Source organism: Balaenoptera ricei, chromosome 15 (genome assembly GCF_028023285.1).
Source record: "Balaenoptera ricei isolate mBalRic1 chromosome 15, mBalRic1.hap2, whole genome shotgun sequence".
In the NCBI taxonomy this organism is placed as follows: domain Eukaryota; kingdom Metazoa; phylum Chordata; class Mammalia; order Artiodactyla; family Balaenopteridae; genus Balaenoptera; species Balaenoptera ricei.
The window spans coordinates 74,872,888-74,895,029 of record NC_082653.1 but is presented as its reverse complement, the minus strand read 5'-3'; the positions used below and the strand labels follow the sequence as shown (position 1 = coordinate 74,895,029).

At 42.0% G+C, this 22,142-nt stretch overlaps 2 protein-coding genes across 3 annotated transcripts in view; one reads left to right on the top strand and one right to left on the bottom strand.

Annotated features, from left to right (window-relative positions):
* The window catches only part of LOC132349231 (S-adenosyl-L-methionine-dependent tRNA 4-demethylwyosine synthase TYW1), a 206,533-nt gene extending 192,418 nt beyond the window's left edge, over window positions 1-14,115 (bottom strand). For both annotated transcript variants that reach the window (XM_059897473.1, XM_059897472.1), the window contains exons 1-6: window positions 13,949-14,115; window positions 13,025-13,152; window positions 11,937-12,074; window positions 6,423-6,524; window positions 4,687-4,881; window positions 2,821-3,108 (exon numbers count right to left, since the gene is read on the bottom strand). In XM_059897473.1, the coding sequence (XP_059753456.1) occupies window positions 2,821-3,108; window positions 4,687-4,881; window positions 6,423-6,524; window positions 11,937-12,074; window positions 13,025-13,152; window positions 13,949-13,952 (855 nt within the window). In that variant the 5' untranslated portion in view covers window positions 13,953-14,115. The remainder of the gene's footprint in view (window positions 1-2,820; window positions 3,109-4,686; window positions 4,882-6,422; window positions 6,525-11,936; window positions 12,075-13,024; window positions 13,153-13,948) is intronic.
* A 743-nt stretch (window positions 14,116-14,858) lies between these two features.
* Window positions 14,859-21,362, top strand: SBDS (SBDS ribosome maturation factor). Its single transcript, XM_059897068.1, has 5 exons — window positions 14,859-15,186; window positions 15,832-15,961; window positions 16,464-16,664; window positions 18,579-18,743; window positions 19,583-21,362. The coding sequence occupies exons 1-5, from the start codon at window positions 15,059-15,061 to the stop codon at window positions 19,709-19,711; spliced, it is 753 nt and encodes a 250-aa protein (XP_059753051.1). The 5' UTR covers window positions 14,859-15,058; the 3' UTR covers window positions 19,712-21,362.
* Window positions 21,363-22,142: the final 780 nt, after the last annotated feature.

Sequence of the window (22,142 nt, the reverse complement as noted above, 5' to 3'; positions counted from 1 at the left end):
CTGTGGACAATGGACTTTTGACAAGGGTGCTAAGTCCATTCAGTCGAGAAAGAATCGTCTTTTCAACAAATGGTGCTGGGAAAAATGGATCTACACATGCCAAAGAATAAAACTGGACCCTGACCTCACACCATACACAAACATAAACTCAAAATGAAGCAAAGACCTAAATATAAGAACTAAAACTATAATACTCTTAGAAGAAAACATAGAAATAACTCTTCATTACCTCGGATTTGGCAATGGATTCATATTATGACCCCTACAGCATAAGCAACAAAAGAAAATATGGACAAATTGATCTTCATGGAAATTAATAACTTTAGTGCATCAAAAGACATGACTAAGAAAGTGAAAAGGAAGTCTATATGGGAGGAAATATTTGCAAGTTATATATCTGGTAAGAGATAAACAACAAGGACCTACTGCATGGCACAGAGAACTATATTCAATATCTTGTAATAACTATAAGTGGAAAAGAATCTGAAAAAGAATATATATACACATATGTGTGTATATATATAAATATATGTGTGTGCGTATATAACTGAATCACTTTCCTGTACACCTGAAACTAACACAGCATTGTAAATCAACTATACTTCAATAAAAATTTTAAAAATTAAAAAAATAAACAAACAAAAACAAAAAAGTCCTCAAGGAGACATCACTTCACACTCACTAGAACGGCTACAATTAAGAAAAAAAAAAAAGTGTTAACAAGGATGTGGAGAAATTGGAAGCCTTGTACATTGCTGGTAGGAATGCAAAAAGGTGCAGCCACTGGGGAAAACAGCTTGGTGGTTCCTCAAAATGTTAAACATAGAATTACCACAAGATCCAGCAATCCACTCCTAGGTATATACCCAAAAGAACTGAAAAGTTACTCAAACAAACACCTGTACATGAATATCATAGCAGCACTATTCACAATAGCCAAAAGGTAGAAATAACCAGAATTCTCATCAACAGATAAACGGATCAACAATTCCATTCAATGGAATATTATTCAGCCGTAAAAAGGAATGAAGTACTGACACATGCTACAACATGGATGAATCTTTTTTATGCTAAGTGAAAGAAGTCAGACAAAAAAGCTCACATATTAATGATTCCACTTGTATAAAATATCCAGAATAAGTAAATCCATAGAGACAGAAAGCAAAGTGGAGGTTGTCAGGGCTGAGGGAAAGGGAGTGAAGAGTGACTGCTTAATGGGTAAGGGGTTTTTTTTGAGGTGATGAAAAGGTATTGGAACTTGATACAGGCAGTGGTTACACAAAATTGGGAATGTACTAAATAACACTAGATTGTATGTATTTTAAAATGGTTAATTTTATGCTTTGCAAATTTTACCTCAAAATTTTTTTAAGTTTTTTAAAATGTTAGGAGCCAACTGGAGGGAAGATAAACAAATGAAAGCAAAAAGACTGGCTAGAAAAAGAGCAGAAAAATGAAACAGCAGCTGAAAGGCACAGAACAAAGGAAAGGCTTGTTTCTTATTTGCTTTCTGTGTTTGTTTAAACACAGGTGATTCCAGAGCACGTTTATGTATTTCTGGGGACCACCTAGTAGAGAGAGAGAGATTAACAGTACAGGGGAGAGACACACAATATATGAAGGAACAAAGTCCTTGATCCCAGAGCATGCACAGAATGGGCTTGACAGGAACTAGATACTTGGTCTCTGTGGCAGAAAAGATGGCAGGATTTGTAGACAGTGCGGGGAGGCTCTAAGAGAATTCTCTGTTGGCTTCCTATGAGAGCTGGAGGAAGGGGTGGGGGAAAGAGAGCACTGAACAGTGGTCTCGGAGAGTGAGAGGATGCTGAAGACTGGGGGCAGTTCTGGCTGCACACCTGAGCCCATGGTCACCAATCTGTGGTCAAAGAGAAGGCAGACAGGTTCCAACCTGGCTTGGGGCTTAGCCAACTGGGTTGGAAGAGGGAGTGGACGGCAAGGGAATTGAAGATGTTTTTAAGAGAACGAGTATAAAATTTGAAAACTGGGTAAAGACAGAAGTGAAATAAGCAGTTAGCACTACCCTGTGAAAAAACACATGGGGTCCAAAGAACTTTAAAGTAAGAGCACCAGAGAGAGCTCAGAGCTCAGGTCATAGGGACATGAAATGTCAGAGGTGAGCATGGAAGTGGGAGGCCGAGGTCACTGGAGAAAATGGTTCCTGGGGGTGTGAAGGCCAGGAAAGGGACAGGATAAATCATCTATGTGGATGGCTCAGCCACCAAGAGGAATGACAGGAACAACGGTGGCGAGAAAGACAGGGAGTCAGAATGTCAAGTTGTTCCCAAATGATGCAAGCGACCAGGTGGCCCAAAGACAACAGCAGTGATACAGCCTGATGTAACACGAGCTTCAAAGGAACTGGGGTATCTGAAGAAAGAGAAATTTTTAGAATGTGAGGGATGAAAGAGAGGAACCTGGGATGACTTGCAGCCTTCAAGTCTGAGTGATTAATGGAGTCGTTAAATAAAAGAGGTCGGGAGGAATATGTGGTTCGGGGATAAAAAGATATGAGCTCAGCCGGGACATACCCAACTTCTCCAGACCCGTTTCCTAACCTGCTAACCGGGGCAGAAACCTACTGGATTCCAGCAATGCAACAATTAAAGAACATATTGAGGAAAGCACCCAGCACAAGATGGCTTATCCTAGGACCCCACTCTCTCCAGAACATCCCCACATGAGCTGCAGCTCTTCCTTCTAACCAGAGGCCAAGGAAGGAGCTTCCCAGGACAGAGGAGAGGTTCAGCACCTCCAAATGCAGGCGGAAACCAGGGAGACATGGACACGTGGGCTCCGTACCTCAGCGCCTCTCTGATGAGATCCCTCTTGAGCGTGAGACCCTGGCTCCACTGCCTCCGAGCCGCGCTGATTAGACTCGCACTTGCCTTTCTCGCAGTTGCCACCACAGGGTCTTCTCTCGCCTTTACAGAGCGCCTGCAGCCGGGAGATGAACCTAGCCTTCCACGCTGTGAAGTCGGCCTCGATGCTGCCGTGTTTGCTTTTAACCACGTCGCAGTCGCCCTCCCCTCGGGACATCACGCGATGGGCGCCGAGCATCCAGAGCCACTTGTCCACGTTCTTCCCCACCTGCAGGAGGACGAGACAGGTGAGCTACAACAGTCCTCCACATCAGAGGCCGGCAGCCTGCTCTGCGACAGCCTGGGGTTCCGCTGGGGCCCGGTCCCCGGCCGCTGCTAGGAAGGAGGAACTGCTCAGTCAAAAGGGCTTCAGGCCCTCCAGCCGTTGATACGTTCGGGTAAGATTCTGCAGAAGATTTTTTTTTTTTTTTTAAATATAGGGACCGACAAATTCTTTTGTTAAACTAAGGGTTAGTACCTGATGAAGGATTTGAAAACTTGTCTTCTAAACCATGGTCAGAATGAAATCACTCAGTAGCAAAATCAGTTTCTTCTCAAATAAAGCCTCTGGGGCCAAAGACCATTAAACAACAAAGTACAAACGGAGCCCATTTGGCAAGACTCATGATTTCATAAGCCAGAAATGCATTTTATTACAGCATGAAGCACTTAAGCTGAGGCACAGGAGTTATCAAGAAGTACAATTAAGAGTTCAAAAACTTAACAGGCTTCCTAAGTGGCAAGACAGTAAACAAAATATTTACATATCTGAATTTTACCTTGTGTCTACTTCCTTTGAAAATATGGGGGGGGGGGGGCAGGCATGGAGAATACACATCTTGATAGAACAGTTGGATGAAAACAACTTTTACAGAAAGATCTCCACCTTCATCTTTCCTCACATTCTACCAAAGATAGGTGAGCCGAGCTGTGCTCACATCTGGGGAGAGGGACACGTAAAAAAATTCTGATCGCTTTTCAGAACCACTAAGAATCTGAGAGGCTCCACATTTTTCTTTTTTAAAGTATAGAGAATGCAAAGGAAAAGGAGCCAAGTTAATTTCACTCAGAAAAAAGGATCCAGGAGAATAAAAGAAAACAATTAATATTTTATTACATAAAGGGCAGTGAATGTTTTTCTTCTATTTCATTACTTTAAAAAGTAATGATTAGGGACTTCCCTGGTGGTACAGTGGTTAAGGCTCCGTGCTCCCAATACAGGGGGCCCGGGTTCGATCCCTGGTCCGGGAATGAGATCCCACATGCATGCCGCAACTAAGGAGCCCACCTGCCACAACTAAGGAGCCCGCGAGCCATAACTAAGGAGCCCACCTGCCACAACTAAGACCTGGCACAAACAACTATAAATAAATAAAATTAAAAAAAAAAAAAAGAAAAGAAAAGTAATGATTAAAAGACAACAAGTTGACTGTGTGAAGAGTTAGTTTGGGCAGTAAAGGTCACTCCACAACAGAACAGGTCCCAAAGAATCAGGGACCTTCCATCTACAAGGTCCTTCCTGCCTGGGGACAGGAGGCTAGACTCTGGCCATGAATACAAGCCGCTAAGACGCTAGACAATAGGAAGCATTTTCATTCATTTTATTCAATAAAAATTTACTGAGAGCCTCCTATACGGTAGCAATTCCCAGCGATAAAAAGAATAACACAAAAAGTTTATTAATAAGTACCAAAGAGTGTGGATTGTCTCACATACACCCACATGTATGTACCTGTGTAGGTGATTTTTTTTTTTCACTTAAGAGAATGTATCCCTACAATTCAACACATACCTACCTTGTACCTACCTTGTTGAAGTGGCTCACATACGCAGAATTTCCCAGGCCAAACACCGCATATCTCACACCCTTCAGGTACGTTTTGCCAAATCGAAAGTCATTGGCTGCTTCCTCTAGCCACCTGTAGAACCACTCCGCGCTCTCAGTCGGCCGACCGTCAGTGTAGGTAGCAACCAGGAAGGCACAGACATTTTTACTGGTAACCTAACCAACAAATTCATTATTTCAGAAGAGTAGCCAAGATATAAAGTTATCTCAATGAAGAAAATCCTTTTTGAAACGCTGACATTCATATCACACTAACCTCTAAAGACAAAGAGTGCTTTTAGAAATGTTACTTATTTTCAAAAGAGAAAGGAAACAGGGCCAGGACCTTGCACAGGGGAGAAAACCCAGCCCCTTGCTCCTGCCAACACACCTCCTGGTGCCCTTCACCATATACTCCGTCCCATTTCCCAGACTATAAATTCCTATCAGCTCCTGCTTGCCATATTGGAAACAAAAGCCAAATCAGTCAGGAAGAAATACAGAAAGATCTCTAAAAAATCCCCTGAAAAATCAAAGCAATAAAACGTTAAATGTAAAGTGACTTAACACTTGGCACCATCATCTCCACGGGAAACAAAACACATCTTCAGTCCTGTGAGCCACAGTATTTCATCTGCTCAGGTGTATCTTCACAGTTCCAAGTCAGGAGGTAAGTTATAAGTAATTCCTTACAAATAATTAAGTATCCAAGCTTGCTAATAATTTTAAACAAATAATTTAGAGCGGATTCAAGCTCACTCATTTGTACTCCAACGTATCTTGGGGGAGAAGGAAATGCACATTTACAGCTAGAGGTTTATCCACTAAGAAGGGACTGGCAAATTACAGCCCGCAGGCCCAGTCCCACTCACTGCCTGTTTTTGTAAATAAAATTTTATTGGAACACAGCCACACTCACTCATTTACATACTGTTTTTGGCTGTTTCGTGCCTCAAAGGCAGAACTCAGTAGCTGCGTGGCCCACAAAGCTGAAGATATTTACCATCTGGCACTTTAAAGAAAAGGCCTGTCGATGCCTGTTCCAACTGCTTCTCCAACTTTAGCTGCTTCAGAATCACCTGGGGCACTTGTTAAAACACAGCCCCACATCCAGACTTTGATTCCGCGGGGCTGGGCTAGGACCTGAGAATCTGCATTTCTAACGAGTTCCCAGAAATGCTGATACTGTCGGTTCAAGGACCACGCTTGGAGAACCGCTGCTGTCAGGCCAACTTCCCTACCTGGGCATGGCTAGAGGAGGGGGCAGGGCATTCCTCAGGTGAAGAAATGAAGCTCTCACAGATACGACATTACGCCTGGAGGTCACACAGCCAGTTAAAGAGATTTCTCTAACTCCAAAACCCATACTGCTTCTGCCACCCAAGTGGCTCCTGACCTTTCAGCAGGCTTACACGTGGTTCACATGCCCGGCACACGGCCATCAGTGACAACCCTCTTTGATTACGACAGTCAAAGCAGGAGGGAACTTCCAACCACCCAAGCTTTCAGTCTAACACCCCAGAGGGACCGGCCCCGCATCATGCCCAAGTCAGCACGCCACCACACACTCAGCACCTGACTGACACTGAACGCTCAACCGACTGGAATCCTTTAGCGTGAAAATTAAATTTATTCTGAAGAGTCTGTTTATCCCAGAACACAGGAGGTCAATTAAATTTGAAAGTTGTGATTGAAGGAAAAATAAGACAATTACCAACCTCTTCTACTAGATGGTCATCTGGGTCATATTCCTTCAGATTAATAACTGCCACAGGCAGATCAAGGGAGCTAACTGCTTCGGCAAGAACTGTCGCAAATCCCTGATAGGAGGGAAAAAAATCAAATAAAGTCTTCAATAAGCTAAATAAATGAAAAATACAGTCTTCATTTATTCCTGTTGGCAAGGTAATGAAGCATTTAGCATGAAAAGCTTTTCCGGTGACTGACATGTAACACCATCAACACAAATTCTATTCTTATTTCTACCATTTTCTCAAGCATCTTTACAGAGACCAATCACTCAGCTGTGTTGTTCTCACTCTACAAGTACATATGTGGGATTATATGTACTTGTAGACATTTCGGCTGCTTTGCCCCACTAGAAGAAACATATAGACGGAGAAGAAATACCAAAGAGGGAGGAGAGTGGGAAATATGAGAACTACGAGCACATTTCTGGGAGACAGAAAGCAGAAAGCAGCAGGCTGACAGACTGAAGAAAGCCTCGGGGGAGACAGAGAACCAGAGGGGCTCTGGGATCAGTCAGTCACGGGGGCAAAAATGGGAGGGAGCAGTGGGCCAGAGAAGGCCCTGGGGCATACAGAGAATCTGTATCATATGGGACCGGTGCACACAGAGCCTCAGCGACACTCACCTTTTACCCCCAGGCAGACTCCTGCTACTCTCTTCTCCAAACAAAATGAACCAAATGGTTGGGGAAGGCTACAACTTCTAGCCAGATGTTGGCACCCCAGGGAATTCTCTTCCTCTTTCTGGCCTGGTAGCCTAACACTTGGCTCACCACCTGCCAGGACTAAAGCTAAGCCTGCCCTCGCCATTTACTGGGCATCCACCAGGCCAGTCTCAGCTCTGGGCGATATTACCCAACAGGGAACAAGGCACACATGTTCCCTGCCCTTAAGGAGCATCAAGGAACATCCTCAAGGAGATGTTCTAATGGACAGAGAGAGAATAAACACACAAATGAGAAAATACACAGTATATCAGATGGTGATCAGTGCTGTGGAGGAAAAGAGGATAAGGGGTAAGAATGTGGTATTGGAGGCATGGGGAGAGTTGTTATTTTACATAAGGAGGGTCAGGACAGGTATATAGAATAAAAAATAAATATTTGGTCTTTGTCTCCAGGGAGCTCGTAGAGCTCCTAAAATCCTTGGAACTTGCTGTCTTTGGTGTGTTAATGAGATGACTCATGGGGTTGCGGTGGGGGACTAGGTAGCTTCAGGATGGGGGCTGGTCAGCGGAAAACCAACCCTGGGATTAAAGGCTTAGAACTTTCAACATCTTCTCTCCCTGTGGGGAGGGGAGGGGTGGCAGGAGATGCAGTTCAATCAGATATGGTCAATGATTTAATCAGTCATGCTTACGTAATGAAATCTCCATAAAAAACCCTAAATGACAGGGGTTGGGGGACACATTGATATGCCGAGGAGGTGGCACGTCAAAATAGGACACACAAGCTCTGTGCCGCCCCTCCCCCCAAGACCTGCCCCATCATCTCTCCCATTTGTCTCTTTCTGAGTTGTATCCATTATAATAAACCAGTAGACTAAGCAAAGCAATTCCCTGCATTCTGTGAGTCATTCTAGGGAATTAGCAAACCTACGAAAGAGACTGTGGGAACCCCTGAATGTATAGCTGGCCAGTCAGGAGTACACATGGCCCCTGGGACTTGTGACTGGTGTCTGAGGTGGGGACAATCTGACAATAACTCGAGTAGACAGTACCAGAATCGGAAAATAGGTGTGGGAAAACAACTATTTGGTGTCAGACAACACTGCCACAGGCCTCAAAAATAAAGACTTGAGCAAGACCTGAAGGAAGTGAGAGAGCAAGCCAGAGGCTATCCCCAGCAGAGGGACGTGTAAGTGAAAAGGCCCAAACGCGCGAGCACACTCGGCAAGGAGGTTAATAAGACTGGAGGGGGGGACCAAGGACATGAGGTAAAGGAGATGGTGGAGACCCAGAAGTGAGGGCCTCTTGGCCACCATGGGGGCTTTGGCATTTGCTTTAAGTGAATGAGGGAGTCACTGCACGGTATTAAGCCAAGATGATTAACACCATTTCGCCTAAGTTCTCACGGTCCCTGTGGTTGCTGGGACGGGCTAAACGAAGGAGGCTGAGGATGAGATGACCGCAGTAACCCAGACAAAATATGAGGGAGGCTGGCTTAGGCCGGGGCAGCAGCAGTGAAGGCGGTAAGAAGTGACTGGAATCAGGATCTATTCTGAAAGTAGAACACGCAGCATGTGCTGACAGACTGGATGTGGGTAGTAAGAAAAAGAGAGAAGTCAAAGGTTTTTTTGAACTGGGCAACTGGAAGGATGCAGTTGCCATTTATCGGAATGGGAAAAATTAGAGGTGGAAGAGGTTTGGGCAGAAAATCGGGAGTTTAGTTGTGAGCACACTAATTCTGAGTCGCCTACTACACATCCATCCACATGAAGATCTAAGATAGATAGGCAGCTGGGGATGAGTGTCTGGGGTTGAGAGGAAAAGTTCAGATTAGAAACATACATTTAGAGGCCATCATCTACTACAGGGATCAGCATACTAGGGCCTGCAGGCCAGATCCGGCCCTCTGTCTTTATAAGTAAAGGTTACTGGAATACAGTCATGCTCATTTATTTACACATGGTCCACGGCTGCTTTCACACGACATCAGCGGAGCTGAACAGCTGCAACAAAGACCATACGCCTTGCAAAACCTGAAAACCTAAAAAACATATGTAAAATAAAATATCTAGCCCTTTACAGAAAAACTCTGTCAAATTCTAATAAATAGAACTGAAAGCTCTAGATAACAAGATCCCTTAGAGAGTGAAGTGAGTGCAGATAAAGACATAGTCTCAAGAACTGTGCCCTGGGACGCTCCTATCTTTGGAGGGCAAGAAGATGAGGAGAAATCCGCAAATGACAGTGAGGCAGACTAGCCTCAGCAGAGGAGGAGGAGAACCTAGAGAAGAGTGTCCCAAAAGTTCAATGGAGAAAGTATGTCAACAAGGAAGGAGCTGTCGTGCAGCTAAGAGGCCAAGTAAGATGAAGACTGGGAATTAATTAGCGACATGAAAGTCACTGGGAGCAGGCTGGGGCACACAAGCCTAACTGGAGTGGGTCAAGAAAGACAGGAGTAGAGAAATTAGAGACAGCAAGCACAGACAACACTTTCAAGGAGTAATACTATAAAAAAAAAAAAAAAATTGAGGTGGTAGTTAGAGGGAGATGTGAGGTAGATAGGTCACCTGGCATACCCTGACCCACCTTGCACACAGCATACAGTGAGAACTAACAACTAGAGAAAACAAGTCTATTTACACAGTTAACAGAGAAAATCCACACCAGCTACCCCATCATTCCATCCTAAATATGAACAGAAAACCACAGATCACCAAGACCATGATGAGAACAAGTGACAGGAAAGATAAATAGCAGCAGCAGAAACATGGAGGAAGCAGATAAATCAGGAACTCACTGAAATATATTCTTAGATTATGAAAAAGATGCAATAGAAATTGAACAGAATGGCATTTTTGCAATTAAAAACATTATAGCCGAACTAAAACATTCAAAAAAACGGTTTGGAATTGAAATCCAAGAACCCAGAACAGAAAGAAAGTTACCAAAAGTTATGAGAGAGGATTTGAGACACAGAAGACCATCCAAAGGGTCCAACATCCAACTAACCAAGTAGAACAGAGAAAACAGAAGGGAAAGAAGTTTACCCAAGAAATATCAGCAGAATTAATGCACACAAATTTTCAAAACAAAACAGCCCAAGTATACAATACAATGGCTGAAAAAGACCCAACCTAGACACTATCTCACAAAAGCTCCAAATATCTAGGACAAGGGAATTATTCTAAAAGCTTCTAGGGGGCTTCCCTGGTGGCGCAGTGGTTAAGAATCCATCTGCCAATGCAGGGGACACGGGTTCGAGCCCTGGTCCGTGAAGATCCCACATGCCGCGGAACAACTAAGCCCGTGAGCCACAACTACTGAGCCTGCGCTCTAGAGCCCACGAGTCACAACTACGGAACCCGTGCACCACAACTACTGAAGCCTGCACGCCTAGAGACCATGCTCTGCAACAAGAGAAGTCACCGCAATGAGAAGCCCGCGCACGCCCGCGCACCACAACAAAGAGTAGCCCCCTCTCGCCGCAACTAGAGAAAGCCTGCATGCGGTAATGAAGACCCAACACAGCCAAAGTAAATAAAATAAAAAATAAATAAATTTATTGAAAAAAAAAAAAAGACAAGGATGTAATGCCCTCAAAGTTGTAAGAAAAGAATTTTGCCCGAGTCTTCTATACCAAGCCAAATACAAATCAATCAAATGTGAAAGCCAAATAGAGAAATTCAGATGGCACAGCTTTAAGAAGGGGGGCCATTTAACTCATATCAACAATGATGTGGGCAACAATATTAAGCCGCTGAGATCTGAGGAACTGACTAATACAAGGAGTCAATAACTTTTATCTAACTTGATTAATCTAGAAACATGGCAGAAGGAGGTTCAAGAAATAACCCTCAGAGGAATTAAAAACAGAAATATCAATAGTTAAAATGGATTCTCTGAAGAGTACTTTTCATTATGAACCCTCTGTACACCTGGATTTGTTACCATCTGCAAGTATTAATTTGATCTTTTAAAAAATCGTAAAAGCAGGCATAAAAGAGAGGCTAGGAATGAGATCTTCTATGAGTAACATAAAAGGACTTTGTTTCCGCAGCTCAGATGCCTTTCTAATGTTTCTTCCAGTTTCCTGCCTCTGCTGCTTAAGGTTGAACTTACTTATAAGTGACCTTCAATTATGACACACACAACAAAATACTGAAAACCTTTTAAAAAGTAGTATTCTACAAAACATCCACGAGAGGGCAGTAGAACCCTCTTTAATACTCTACCAAAACAACGACAAGGAATTCTGTTTTTAATTCATTTTCATGTTAGGCTTAGACTCTTTTCCTAGAAAGCAATAAATAGCTGTGACCTTTATAATAAAGAAGCAGGCAGCATCTAAATACAATTAAAGCATCTTTCAGCTATGTATCTGCAGCTGGTATCTATACAGTATTCAATGTATATCGTTAACACTTTTAACACTGAGAAATCAAAATACATTTCATTAAATAGATGTGTGAAGTTGTGAACGTCAGGGTCCATACTGGACATACTGCTGCCATTTTTCACTATCCCCTACTTCTATACACAGTAATGGACTTGGAACTCCAAGTCTCCATTCTGCTGAGCAGAAACAAGCTTCAGAACAAAGACCCCGCATGACAGTGACCACCAGACACCCCCAATCAGCTGAAATTGAGATGAAACCCACCCACCACCCCAGAAAGGAAAAATGTATGCTGTAAAAAGGAAAAACAAAGATGAAAAAAGATTAGAAGATCAATTCAGTTCGCTGCTAAAGAATACTTTTCAGAAATTTTCTTAAAAGATCAGGAGACCCAATGAAAAGTGTCATTATAAGTTCTTACCTTTGCTGTGCCAGTCTGAGAACCATAGAAAATCTTCACTCCAGACACAAAGACTTCCTTCTTTTGAAGAGAGATATAGCCATTTGTCATCAAATCCCGAGATGCTTTTGGAACGGTTTTCTCCTGTGAGTTTTTGTTCTTGAAATAAACACAAAATCCATCAAGTTTGAATATTTTCCCAACTTCATTAGGGATGAAAATTATAAGTCGCTCAGATACTGACCCATTTTATTATTCTCTTAATCTTTCGATTGTACTCCTCAAATATTAACCCCTTGGTATAATTAGGTCCTTTAAAAGCAGGGCCCTCATTTCTTAAGACTATAATGATTCCCATTCCTTCCAGGATAAAACTACACGTACTTTCACCCATAATGTGTTGTAGTGGAATAATAGTAGAAACTTATTTTCTGATTCTTAATTACTGGAAAGAAAAGAGAAGACTACTACCCCTTAAGGGTGCTAAGCAGATTTGGGTTTTTTGCAAAAGTTTAATTTTTCATTACAAAACCTTCCTGTATCTTAACAATGAGACTTCCACAGCCCATCAAAGAAAAGGTAAATAACTTAGTCTATAAAAACTGACAAGAAAAATTTTTTGGCATTGAAAAACTATTTCTAGAGACCAAACATAAAAGTGATCGAAAGTTCCTTTTAGAATTTCTATATTTTTCTGGAAGCCTTAGAAAATCTGCACTCTGCATTCTCTACAAAATTTGATGCCAAATACTCTCCTAGAAAAATTAACTCCACTTGGGTTTCCCTGGTGGCACAGTGGTAAAGAATCCGCCTGCTAATGCAAGGGACACGGGTTCAAGCCCTGGCCCAGGAAGATCCCACAGGCTACGGAGCAACTAAGCCCGTGTGCCATAACTACTGAGGCTGCATGCCGCAACTACTGGAGCCTGCGTGCCTAGAGCCCGTGCTCCGTAACAAGAGAAGCTACCGCAATGAGAAGCCCGCCCACCACAACAAAGAGTAGCCCCCGCTCGCCGTAACTAGAGAAAGCCCACACGCGACGAAGACTCAACACAGCCAAAAATAAATAAATATATATATATTTTAAAAATAAAGGTAACTCCACTTACCTGCTTTCTGATGACAATCTGGAAACAAATCCAAAGGCTAAAGCCAAAGGCAAAGCCCAAATATATGTAAAACCTGTTTATCCATAATGATATTAAAGATGAGAAGTCCCACATATCCAAAGAAGGATCTAAATTTAAAATGACACATACAAGTAATTTTATTTGAAGTTACATATACAATGATGCCCATTCTTATTTTAAGAGAAAAAAAAAGAAAAACCAACCTTCATATTCAACAACCCCACTAAGAAATCTATAAAAAGCAACTCTAATAAAAACAAAACACTGTGATATGTAATATAATTGTCATAATGATAATGCTAATACAAAAAAAGAATATAAAATTTTATCTTCATTTGAATATAGCGATTGGAAAAGAAGGGAACATAAAGTCAAAACACTTTATGTGGAATTATGAGTTAATTTTGCTTTGTTACGCTGCTCCATAAGGAAAATAATACTAAACGTATTCCTCTTTTTTTAATTTTATTTTTAGAGACCCACAGCTACTTGCAAAGGGTTCTCAAATAATTGACCTCAAGTCCCACTTTTTTTTAAGGGAGACATGGATGGACCTGGCCTCAAATGCTGAACCTGGGGGTAATTTCAAAAGGCAAAGTCTAAGATTTGAGGTTTACAGGTGCTACTCCTGGAAAGGACCAAAAGTCCTCAACACACGTGGGTAAGGGGGAGACAGTTTTCTCTGTCTTTTGCTTGAGGTTAGAAGCATAGTTCTAAACTCATCTCCTAGCCCCAAAAGGCAAAAGCCAGGGCACGAGCAGGGATCAGTCCTCCCTTGCCCCCAGCGGCACCGGTCCCGGGCTGACAAGGGCAACATACTCTGGAGGAAGGGGCCCGAGGGTCTCAAAAAAAACGGTTTCCTCCCTTCCCACCCCACGAACCTTACCCGCCTGGGGACCTTACCCATTCTCCTCAGAGCCCGAGCCCTGCGGCCCAACAAGACACCAGGACTGCGGACCTAAGAAACTTATTGTCCGGCGTGGATACTGGGAAACTACCAGAAATACCTCGCAGCATTAGCTGGGTGCCCACAGTCGGAGGACCGGGGGGCAGCCATGCCACTCGCAGACCTGTCCGGATTGGCTCAGAGGAGGAAGGGGGCGGGCCCAGAGAAAAGCACCGCCCACAGCTCCCGGCGAGGAAGTGGGAGCGCTCCCCGCGGCTCAGGAATCAGCGCTTGAGAGTTAGGGGCGAATCCGGACAGAAGCAGGGAAAAAAGGTGGGGGAGGGAAAGGCGGCGTTAATGGACTAAGGGCATCGTCAACCGAATGCAATCTGTGAGCCTGTTTGAATCTCATTTGAAACACACCGACTGTAAAAAGGCATTATTTAGGGGAAATTTGATTATGGACTAGCTGTGAGACGCTATTAAGGAATTATGGTTTATCTCGTTGGGTGTATTTGTTAGTTTAGACAAGTATTTAAAGCTAAAACCTTACGATGATTTATTTTAAAATACTCCAACAAAAAAAAAATGAGGGAGAATGAAACAAGAACGGCAAAATGTTGAAAATTGTTGAAGCGGGGTGATCGGTACATGGCAGTTCGTTACACTTTTTTCTCTACGTTTTTTGTTAAAATTTTTCTATAACGAAAGGGTAATGTGGGCGTGGCCCGGAACTCCGCGGAACTGTGAGGCGCCCGGCACTGAGTTTCCACCCGGTCACCAAACATTAGCTCCACCAACCAATCAGAGCTCTTTCGTTCATTCTGGAAAGAAAATTACGTCAAGGAAGAGCCCCTCTCTTTCCGGGCGCGGAACAGTGTCGTAAAAGCCACAATGCGCAGGCGTTCTACCTCCCTCCTCCGCGCCCGGTTGTCGCAACACCTGGCGCCTGCGCAGTAAGTTGCGTGGGTGTATTGTGGCGGCAGAGTTAGTCACGGCGCTGCGCAGTCTGCGGGCGTTACTGTGCCGCGCGCCGCCGGGTGGTTATATCGAGGCTCAGTTGGCCCTCAGGCAGGCAGCGTGGGTCTGCCTTGGTTCTTCGGACCCAAGGTCTGTGAGCGGCCACGATGTCGATCTTCACCCCCACCAACCAGATCCGCCTGACCAATGTGGCCGTAGTACGAATGAAGCGAGCCGGGAAGCGCTTCGAAATCGCCTGCTACAAAAACAAAGTCGTAGGCTGGCGGAGCGGCGTGTGAGTGACACTCTACCTCTGGGCCCTGGCCGGAGCTGGTAGCCTCGAAGGCGGCCTCCCTCTGGTCGTCTAACGAATAGGCCCAGCTGGGGTCTCGTCAGGGAAGGAAATGGGAAACTTACTCCTGCTGCCCGGGCTTAGGGTCTAAACCAGACGTTCCCTTTTTTTTTGTTTGGTCGGTTTGGTTTGGGGCTTGGTTTGACTTTGCTTCGCGGGTGTCATAAAAAGCCACAGCCAAGAAACCCTCATAACTGTGGTCCTTTTGTCAGAATAATGATCAAGGCAAAGGGCCTGGTCTTTCAGGTGCATCTATAGTTCCTGCGTTTGTCGCAGATCTCAGCCCAGTAGTTTCAGCGAAGTGCGTAAGGTCTTCACTGCTGCCATCTAGGGGCTGGAATTCCTTGGCAGCAGCCGGACCCCACCCTTCAGTGATGGCACACATATTCCCGCGACGTTTTTCACCTCTGAGTAACTGCGAATACAAATGGAGTTCTGGATTACGAAAGGGTCCCCTGGAACCGAGGGTCATTTAGGAGTATTTGTTGTTTCTTACTATTCATATCGTCTCCGTCTTGTATTTAAATATGAATGAACTTCGAAGTTTCAAGCATACTCACTTAGGACTTTCTCTCCTGTCCTCCCAAGGGAAAAAGACCTTGATGAAGTTCTGCAGACCCACTCAGTGTTTGTAAATGTCTCTAAAGGTCAGGTTGCAAGGAAGGAAGATCTCATCAGTGCGTTTGGAACAGATGACCAGACTGAAATCTGTAAGCAGGTGGGTTCTAACAGTTGCAGCATAATTGATCCTAATATCCATTAGTATTAGATATTAGATTACAGGTATGTTAAACTTTAAAGTAGTATTTTTTTGGAGTGAACAGTTACTATGCAATAATTCGATCTGTGCAACATCACTTTTAATAATACAGGACATGGATATTTTTTGCCAAAGCCTCCAGAAATCAGATTTCCTACTAAACTGCCTTATTTTGTCCATTTATATATTTTTAGTGTAATATACCTGAAAATAGAATTCCTTTTCAAGTATTTCATCACTTACACCCTCTGCTAAGATTACCTTTACCCCATCCCCCATCTAAATAAGTAACATTTTGGAACAAGATAATCCCTTTAGGCAAAGCTCAAGTTATTACCAAATATCAGTAGCTGAAGAGGATGAAATTTAATTTTCTCCCCAGTTATTAATTCCTGTGGTTAGTTAACAAATAGTGTGGAATAAAGACATTACTTTTCTTAAACTTGTTGGGTTTTTTAAGATTTTGACTAAAGGAGAGGTTCAAGTGTCAGATAAAGAACGGCACACACAGCTGGAGCAGATGTTTAGGGACATTGCAACTATTGTGGCCGACAAATGTGTGAACCCTGAAACAAAGAGACCATACACCGTTATCCTAATTGAGAGAGCCATGAAGGACATCCACTATTCCGTCAAACCCAACAAGAGTACAAAACAGCAGGTGAGTTGTTTTTTAATGTCAAAAAGTGTCCATGAAAATCAGTGTTCTCTGAGGAAAACATTAAAATAGTTGGTCTGTAATAACAAAATGGCACTACTTGGAAGCAAGTGGGAAGAGGTTTGGGGTAGAGGGGAGGGGAACGATGGAGGTTGTAGAGAGGAGTGATGGACTTTGTTTTAACTAAACACAAATATACTAGGACTATCACCTTCCTATCCAAGTCAGACCTTTAAAGATAAAACTTGGATTCTTCCAACAAGGACCTACTGTATAGCACAGGGAACTTGGCTCAATATTCAGTAATAACCTAAATGGGAAAAGAATTTGAAAAAGAATAGATACTTGTATGGGTATAACTGAATCCCTTTGCTGTACACCTGTAGCTAACACATCATTGTTAATCAACTATACTCCAATATAAAATAAAAAATGTTTTTACAAAGATAAAACTTGCATTTTTAAAGCATCATTTTAACCCCAGTTGTTAGATTTTTTTTTTTAATTATTTATTTTTATTTATGGCTGTGTTGGGTCTTCGTTTCTGTGCGAGGGCTTTCTCTAGTTGCGGCAAGCGGGGGCCACTCTTCATCACGGTGCGCGGGCCTCTCACTATCGCGGCCTCTCTTGTTGCGGAGCACAGGCTCCAGACGCGCAGGCTCAGTAATTGTGGCTCACGGGCCCAGCCACTCCGCGGCATGTGGGATCTTCCCAGACCAGGGCTCGAACCCATGTCCCCTGCATTGGCAGGCAGATTCTCTACCACTGCGCCACCAGGGAAGCCCCTAGTTTTTTTTTTTTTAATGTTTGTATAATACATACACTATAAAAGTCACCCATTTAAAGCCTACAATTCAGTCGTATACTCACAGAGTTTTTGCACCCTTCCCTGCTACCTAATTTGAGAACATTTCATCACCCCAAAATGAAACCCTGTACCTGTTGGCAGTCACTTCTCATTCCTCTGTCTCATAAGGAGGGAATAAGGCAACTGCAAATTTTATTTCTGTTTTTATTGACTTGTCTATTCTGCACATTTCATATAAATGGAGTCATACAGTATGTGGCCCTTTCAAGGTTAATCCATGTTGTAGCATCTATCAGTTACTTTTTTCCTTCTTAGGACTGAATAATAGTTCACTGTATGGAAATACCACCTTTTGTTCATTCATCAGTTAGTGGACATTTGGGTTGTTCCCACTTTTTAGCTACCATTAATAATGCTGCTATGAAATTGATTACAAATTTTTGTGTGGACGTATGTTTCCATTTCTCTATACCCAGAAACAGAATTGCTAGCTCATATGGTGACTGTATTAACCTTTTGAGGAATTGCTCAGCCAGTTTCCAAAACAGCTGAGCCATTTTACTTTTCCACAGTGTACAAGGGTTCCAGTTTCTCCGCATCCTCAGTGATGTTTGTTATTGTCCAACTTTTTGATTATAGCCATCCTGGGGGTATTATTCTGGTTTTGATTTGCATTTCCCTAATGACTGATAATTTGCCCATATTTTCATGGGCATATTGACCCTTTGTCTGTCTGTCTTTGGAGAAATCACTCTTCAGATCCTTTGACCATTTTTTAGTTGATTAGTTGTCTCTTCATTATTGAGTTGTAAGAGTTCTTTATATATTTTGGATACTAATACCGTATCAAATGCACGATTTGCCAGTATTTTGTCATATTCTATGGGTTGTCTTTTCACTTTCTTGATAGTTTTTTGAAGAACAAAAGGTTTTAATCTTGAAGCCCAATTTATCTATTTTTTTCCTGTGGTTGCTAATGTTCTTCATGTCGTCTAAGAAACCATTGCCCAGTCCAGCTAGATGGAAACTGCTTTGTTTTGAATACCTTCTGCAGTAATGCAGCAGAAGCAGCAAAGAAATTGCAAACGTTTTTAATTTTGTCTTGATAGGCTTTGGAAGTGATAAAGCAGTTAAAGGAGAAAATGAAGATAGAACGTGCTCACATGAGACTTCGGTTCATTGTTCCAGTGAATGAAGGGAAGAAGCTGAAAGAAAAACTCAAGCCACTCATCAAGGTTATAGAAAGTGAAGACTATGGTCAACAGTTAGATATTGTAAGATTAACATACTCTTGTTTCTTTGCTTCCACGTTACCAAAATAGTTTCTTCACTAGTGATAAATCTGTCACAAACATTTAGAAGGTTTGAACAGTAAGACATTTCCAGAAACATCTTAACTAGAATTAGGTAAGACAGTCAAGGTCTCCGTAGAACCAAATTGTCATTAAGAACACTTATAATTTTTGTTTGCTTTTTTAGTTAAATTATTCATGATAAAATGATTTTGGTCAATGCTCATTTTCGATGAGAGAATATATTTTACAGTGAGTCTTCTATTAATGACTTTGCTCACCCCGCAGCTTCAGACATCGTGTAAATTCAGCTGCCTGCAAACCCACGTCTTAGAGCTTTACAGCTTCTTGACAAATAAATGAGCTCTAGAGGATTGTTGCGCTTTCCGCTGTAGATGTAAAACAACACATCTGACACTCTCTGAAGTTCTAAAATCTTTGCAAAACTTTGCACATGGTTTCTAAATAGGCCTTACACCTCTTTTTTTTTTATTCCTTCAAATGTGGATACAAAGAGATGATTTCATTGAACTGTAAATTTTAACGCTAAATTTTAGTATGAAAAGGACCATAGCCTTACAGCTGAGGAATCTGGAGAAGTCCTCAATAGGGAGAATAATGCCTTGTCACAGAGGCCTGCGTGCATACTTACGGGCAGAGGCTGGAGCAGAACCCAGCCCGCCGTCCTGTGCGTTGTCTTATCTGTGGTTGTAGAGAGACCTGGAAAGTATGGCGTGTTTGTCTCATAGGAAGTGAAAGCTGTGTCCATCCTATGGTACTGCTCTTCCTCATGTGGTCACCAGCTGTGTTCAATGTTTCAGGTGTGTCTCATCGACCCCGGCTGCTTCCGAGAAATCGATGAGCTCGTAAAAAAGGAGACAAAAGGCAAAGGCTCTTTGGAAGTACTCAATTTGAAAGACGTGGAAGAAGGAGATGAGAAATTGGAGTGACAGTCATCAGTCTCTTCAGCTGTCAAACACTAAAGCGTTTTCATTTCCCACAGCCCTGTTTTCCTTCTGTGATCTGCCAAATACTTGCTCAGATGTGTTGACATTTTCCATCTTTGTGGCAAACATGTACACAAAAAGACTTTCCTAAGTAAGTATTATAATGTGGGATTAATTTAGTTTTAATTATCAAATGGGGTTTTAGGCAAAAGTGAAATACAGAGTCCGGAGTAGCATTTTGTTACTGCCTCATGCCTTTGAGCTTTCCAGGGTGAAAGTTATTTGCGACAACTCTTGTGGATAAAAAATAAATTTTGTACATTATAAGAAAATAACTTTGGGAGGATATATCTGTATGACAGAAAGGGAGGATTTGCCAAAAAAGAAAACGTGTAATGTCTTATTTCTACTTAATGGAATGTGTGTATAGGAGTAACTGTCTCGTGACCTAATACAAAGCTTGGATGATGAAAAATAGATAGATTTTCTTGATTTTCTGAAAAATAGATAGATGATGACTGTGCAGGACTTCAATAATATTCATCAAACATGCTGCCATAGCCTAGATTATTCTTAGTAAAAAATACAGCCATTTATTGCTAATTCTTAAAGTTTATAATATATATTACTAGAGTTGAAAATATATGTAATCAATAAAACCACTGTTTATTTTTGTTAAACTATGGCTTGTATTTCTAGACAGCTTCCTAACTTTTTCTTTTCTCTGCCTCTTGTCTGCTAAGATGGGAGAGTTCTTAGCAGGATTAAACAAGTCAGGAGGAGGAGTGCTCAGAACAGGGCCTGTTCTGTTAAATACCTGGTAAATCTTAGGGATATTATTTGGGATGTAATTGAACTTGAGTGTTTTAGTATTTGAACACTTAAATAGACAATGTGCAAGTTTTTTTAAATCTACTTACCCTCAAAAGAGATAGTCTAGAATACAAAGTAGGGTTTCACTCAAAATAAACATACAGATGTATTTTATGCACAGAAGTTTTTAAGTGAAAAAGAGTTCTTGACTTGAAGAGTTCCTGATTGGTTGATTGAAGTCAGACATTTTTCTCATAGTGTTGGAAGAAATATTCTTAAGACACACTTTCTTTAATGCTGAAATTGAACTACTGTTCTGATACAGTCTTCAAGATGACCCCCTCACTGATTCCATTTTACTTACATAGTTTGTTTTACAAAAATGATCTAAACTTGAAGTCCCAGGAAATTATTTTAACCAATGAAGTTTACACTTTATTTCTAGCTTAAACAGTTAAAGCAACGTTTCAGGTTGAAAGTCATAATTACTAAAAATGTTCAAGAGCTGCATCTTGAATAGAAAAAAGATAAATGTTACCATAACATTGCCTTAAGTTTTTCCCATTCTCATACTCATTTCTTCTAAAAAGCTGGAACTTTAAGAAGTGTTAAATGTAGATCAGAGTCATGTTTCTGAACCTATAAAAAATAAAAAAATTTCTACCTTATATTAATCTCATTATTCAGAAGTAGTTAAAAAGTTTGGTTCATAATTATCTTCCCAGTAGCACTGCTATAATGGATTATCTTAAGGATTATCAGTTTATTTCGCTTTTTCAATGCAAGCTTTATTGTGTACATTTGGTCAGAATGACGTTTCAGAATTAAACCTCTTCTATTAGCAGAGCTCTTTTCTTTGAAGTTTCCCTTGTACCCATACACAACTATTTGTTCCAGCTTATGTAACCTCATACCACTTTGAAATTCCCTCGTTGGCCTTGATTTTTGCCCTACCTTGTGTTACAGAGAGCTGCTTAAACACCTGCCTGGCACGCTAGATTGTGCGCAGCTCAAGGGCAGGAGATGAGCCAGCTCTGTGTATCCTTCCATGGTTTGGACCTAGTAGTTGTGGAATAAATGTCTGTGGAGTTATAAGCATACTCTCTCGGTGGGGGTCCATGCCATCAGAAGTGAGGACAGGTAATGACTTTTTCAAATCCATCTTTAAAGCTTGATTGAGTTTTTGTCAGCTAAGCCAGAGCCTCCCACCGTTCATACCCATGCATGCTGCTGTGCCGCTGGTGGTTTGTGTCTGCACAGATCCCCTCAGTCCTAAGGGCTTTTATCTCTGCCTGCAAGCAGCCTCTCACATTTACCCCAGGGTAAATACGCACATATTCTGTGGGGCTGTGATAGGGGAAATTGGGTAGCAGCACTCATTATTATAAACAATAGCCACACACATGATTTTAACCTGCATGCTACCATTAAGCCCACGTCATGAGGTCCCTATGATTTTGGTAGTAGTGCATTTCCTTATTTAGCGTTCTTTGTGTACTTGCTCTTAAATGACTGAAATTTCAAGGTATTGATTATTTGAAAATACTTCTCTGCTGCAGCATATTAGAGGTGATTGTGGATAAATAGTTTGCCACTAACAGCATTTAATGTCTGGGATGAT

Excerpts from the sequence above, each read along its gene's own strand:
- SBDS (XM_059897068.1), top strand. The coding sequence starts at position 15,059 with ATGTCGATCTTCACCCCCACCAACCAGATCCGCCTGACCAATGTGGCC. Across the intron at positions 16,665-18,578 it reads ACAAGAGTACAAAACAGCAG|GCTTTGGAAGTGATAAAGCA; the intron begins GTGAGTTGTTTT and ends TTGTCTTGATAG. Across the intron at positions 18,744-19,582 it reads ATGGTCAACAGTTAGATATT|GTGTGTCTCATCGACCCCGG; the intron begins GTAAGATTAACA and ends TCAATGTTTCAG.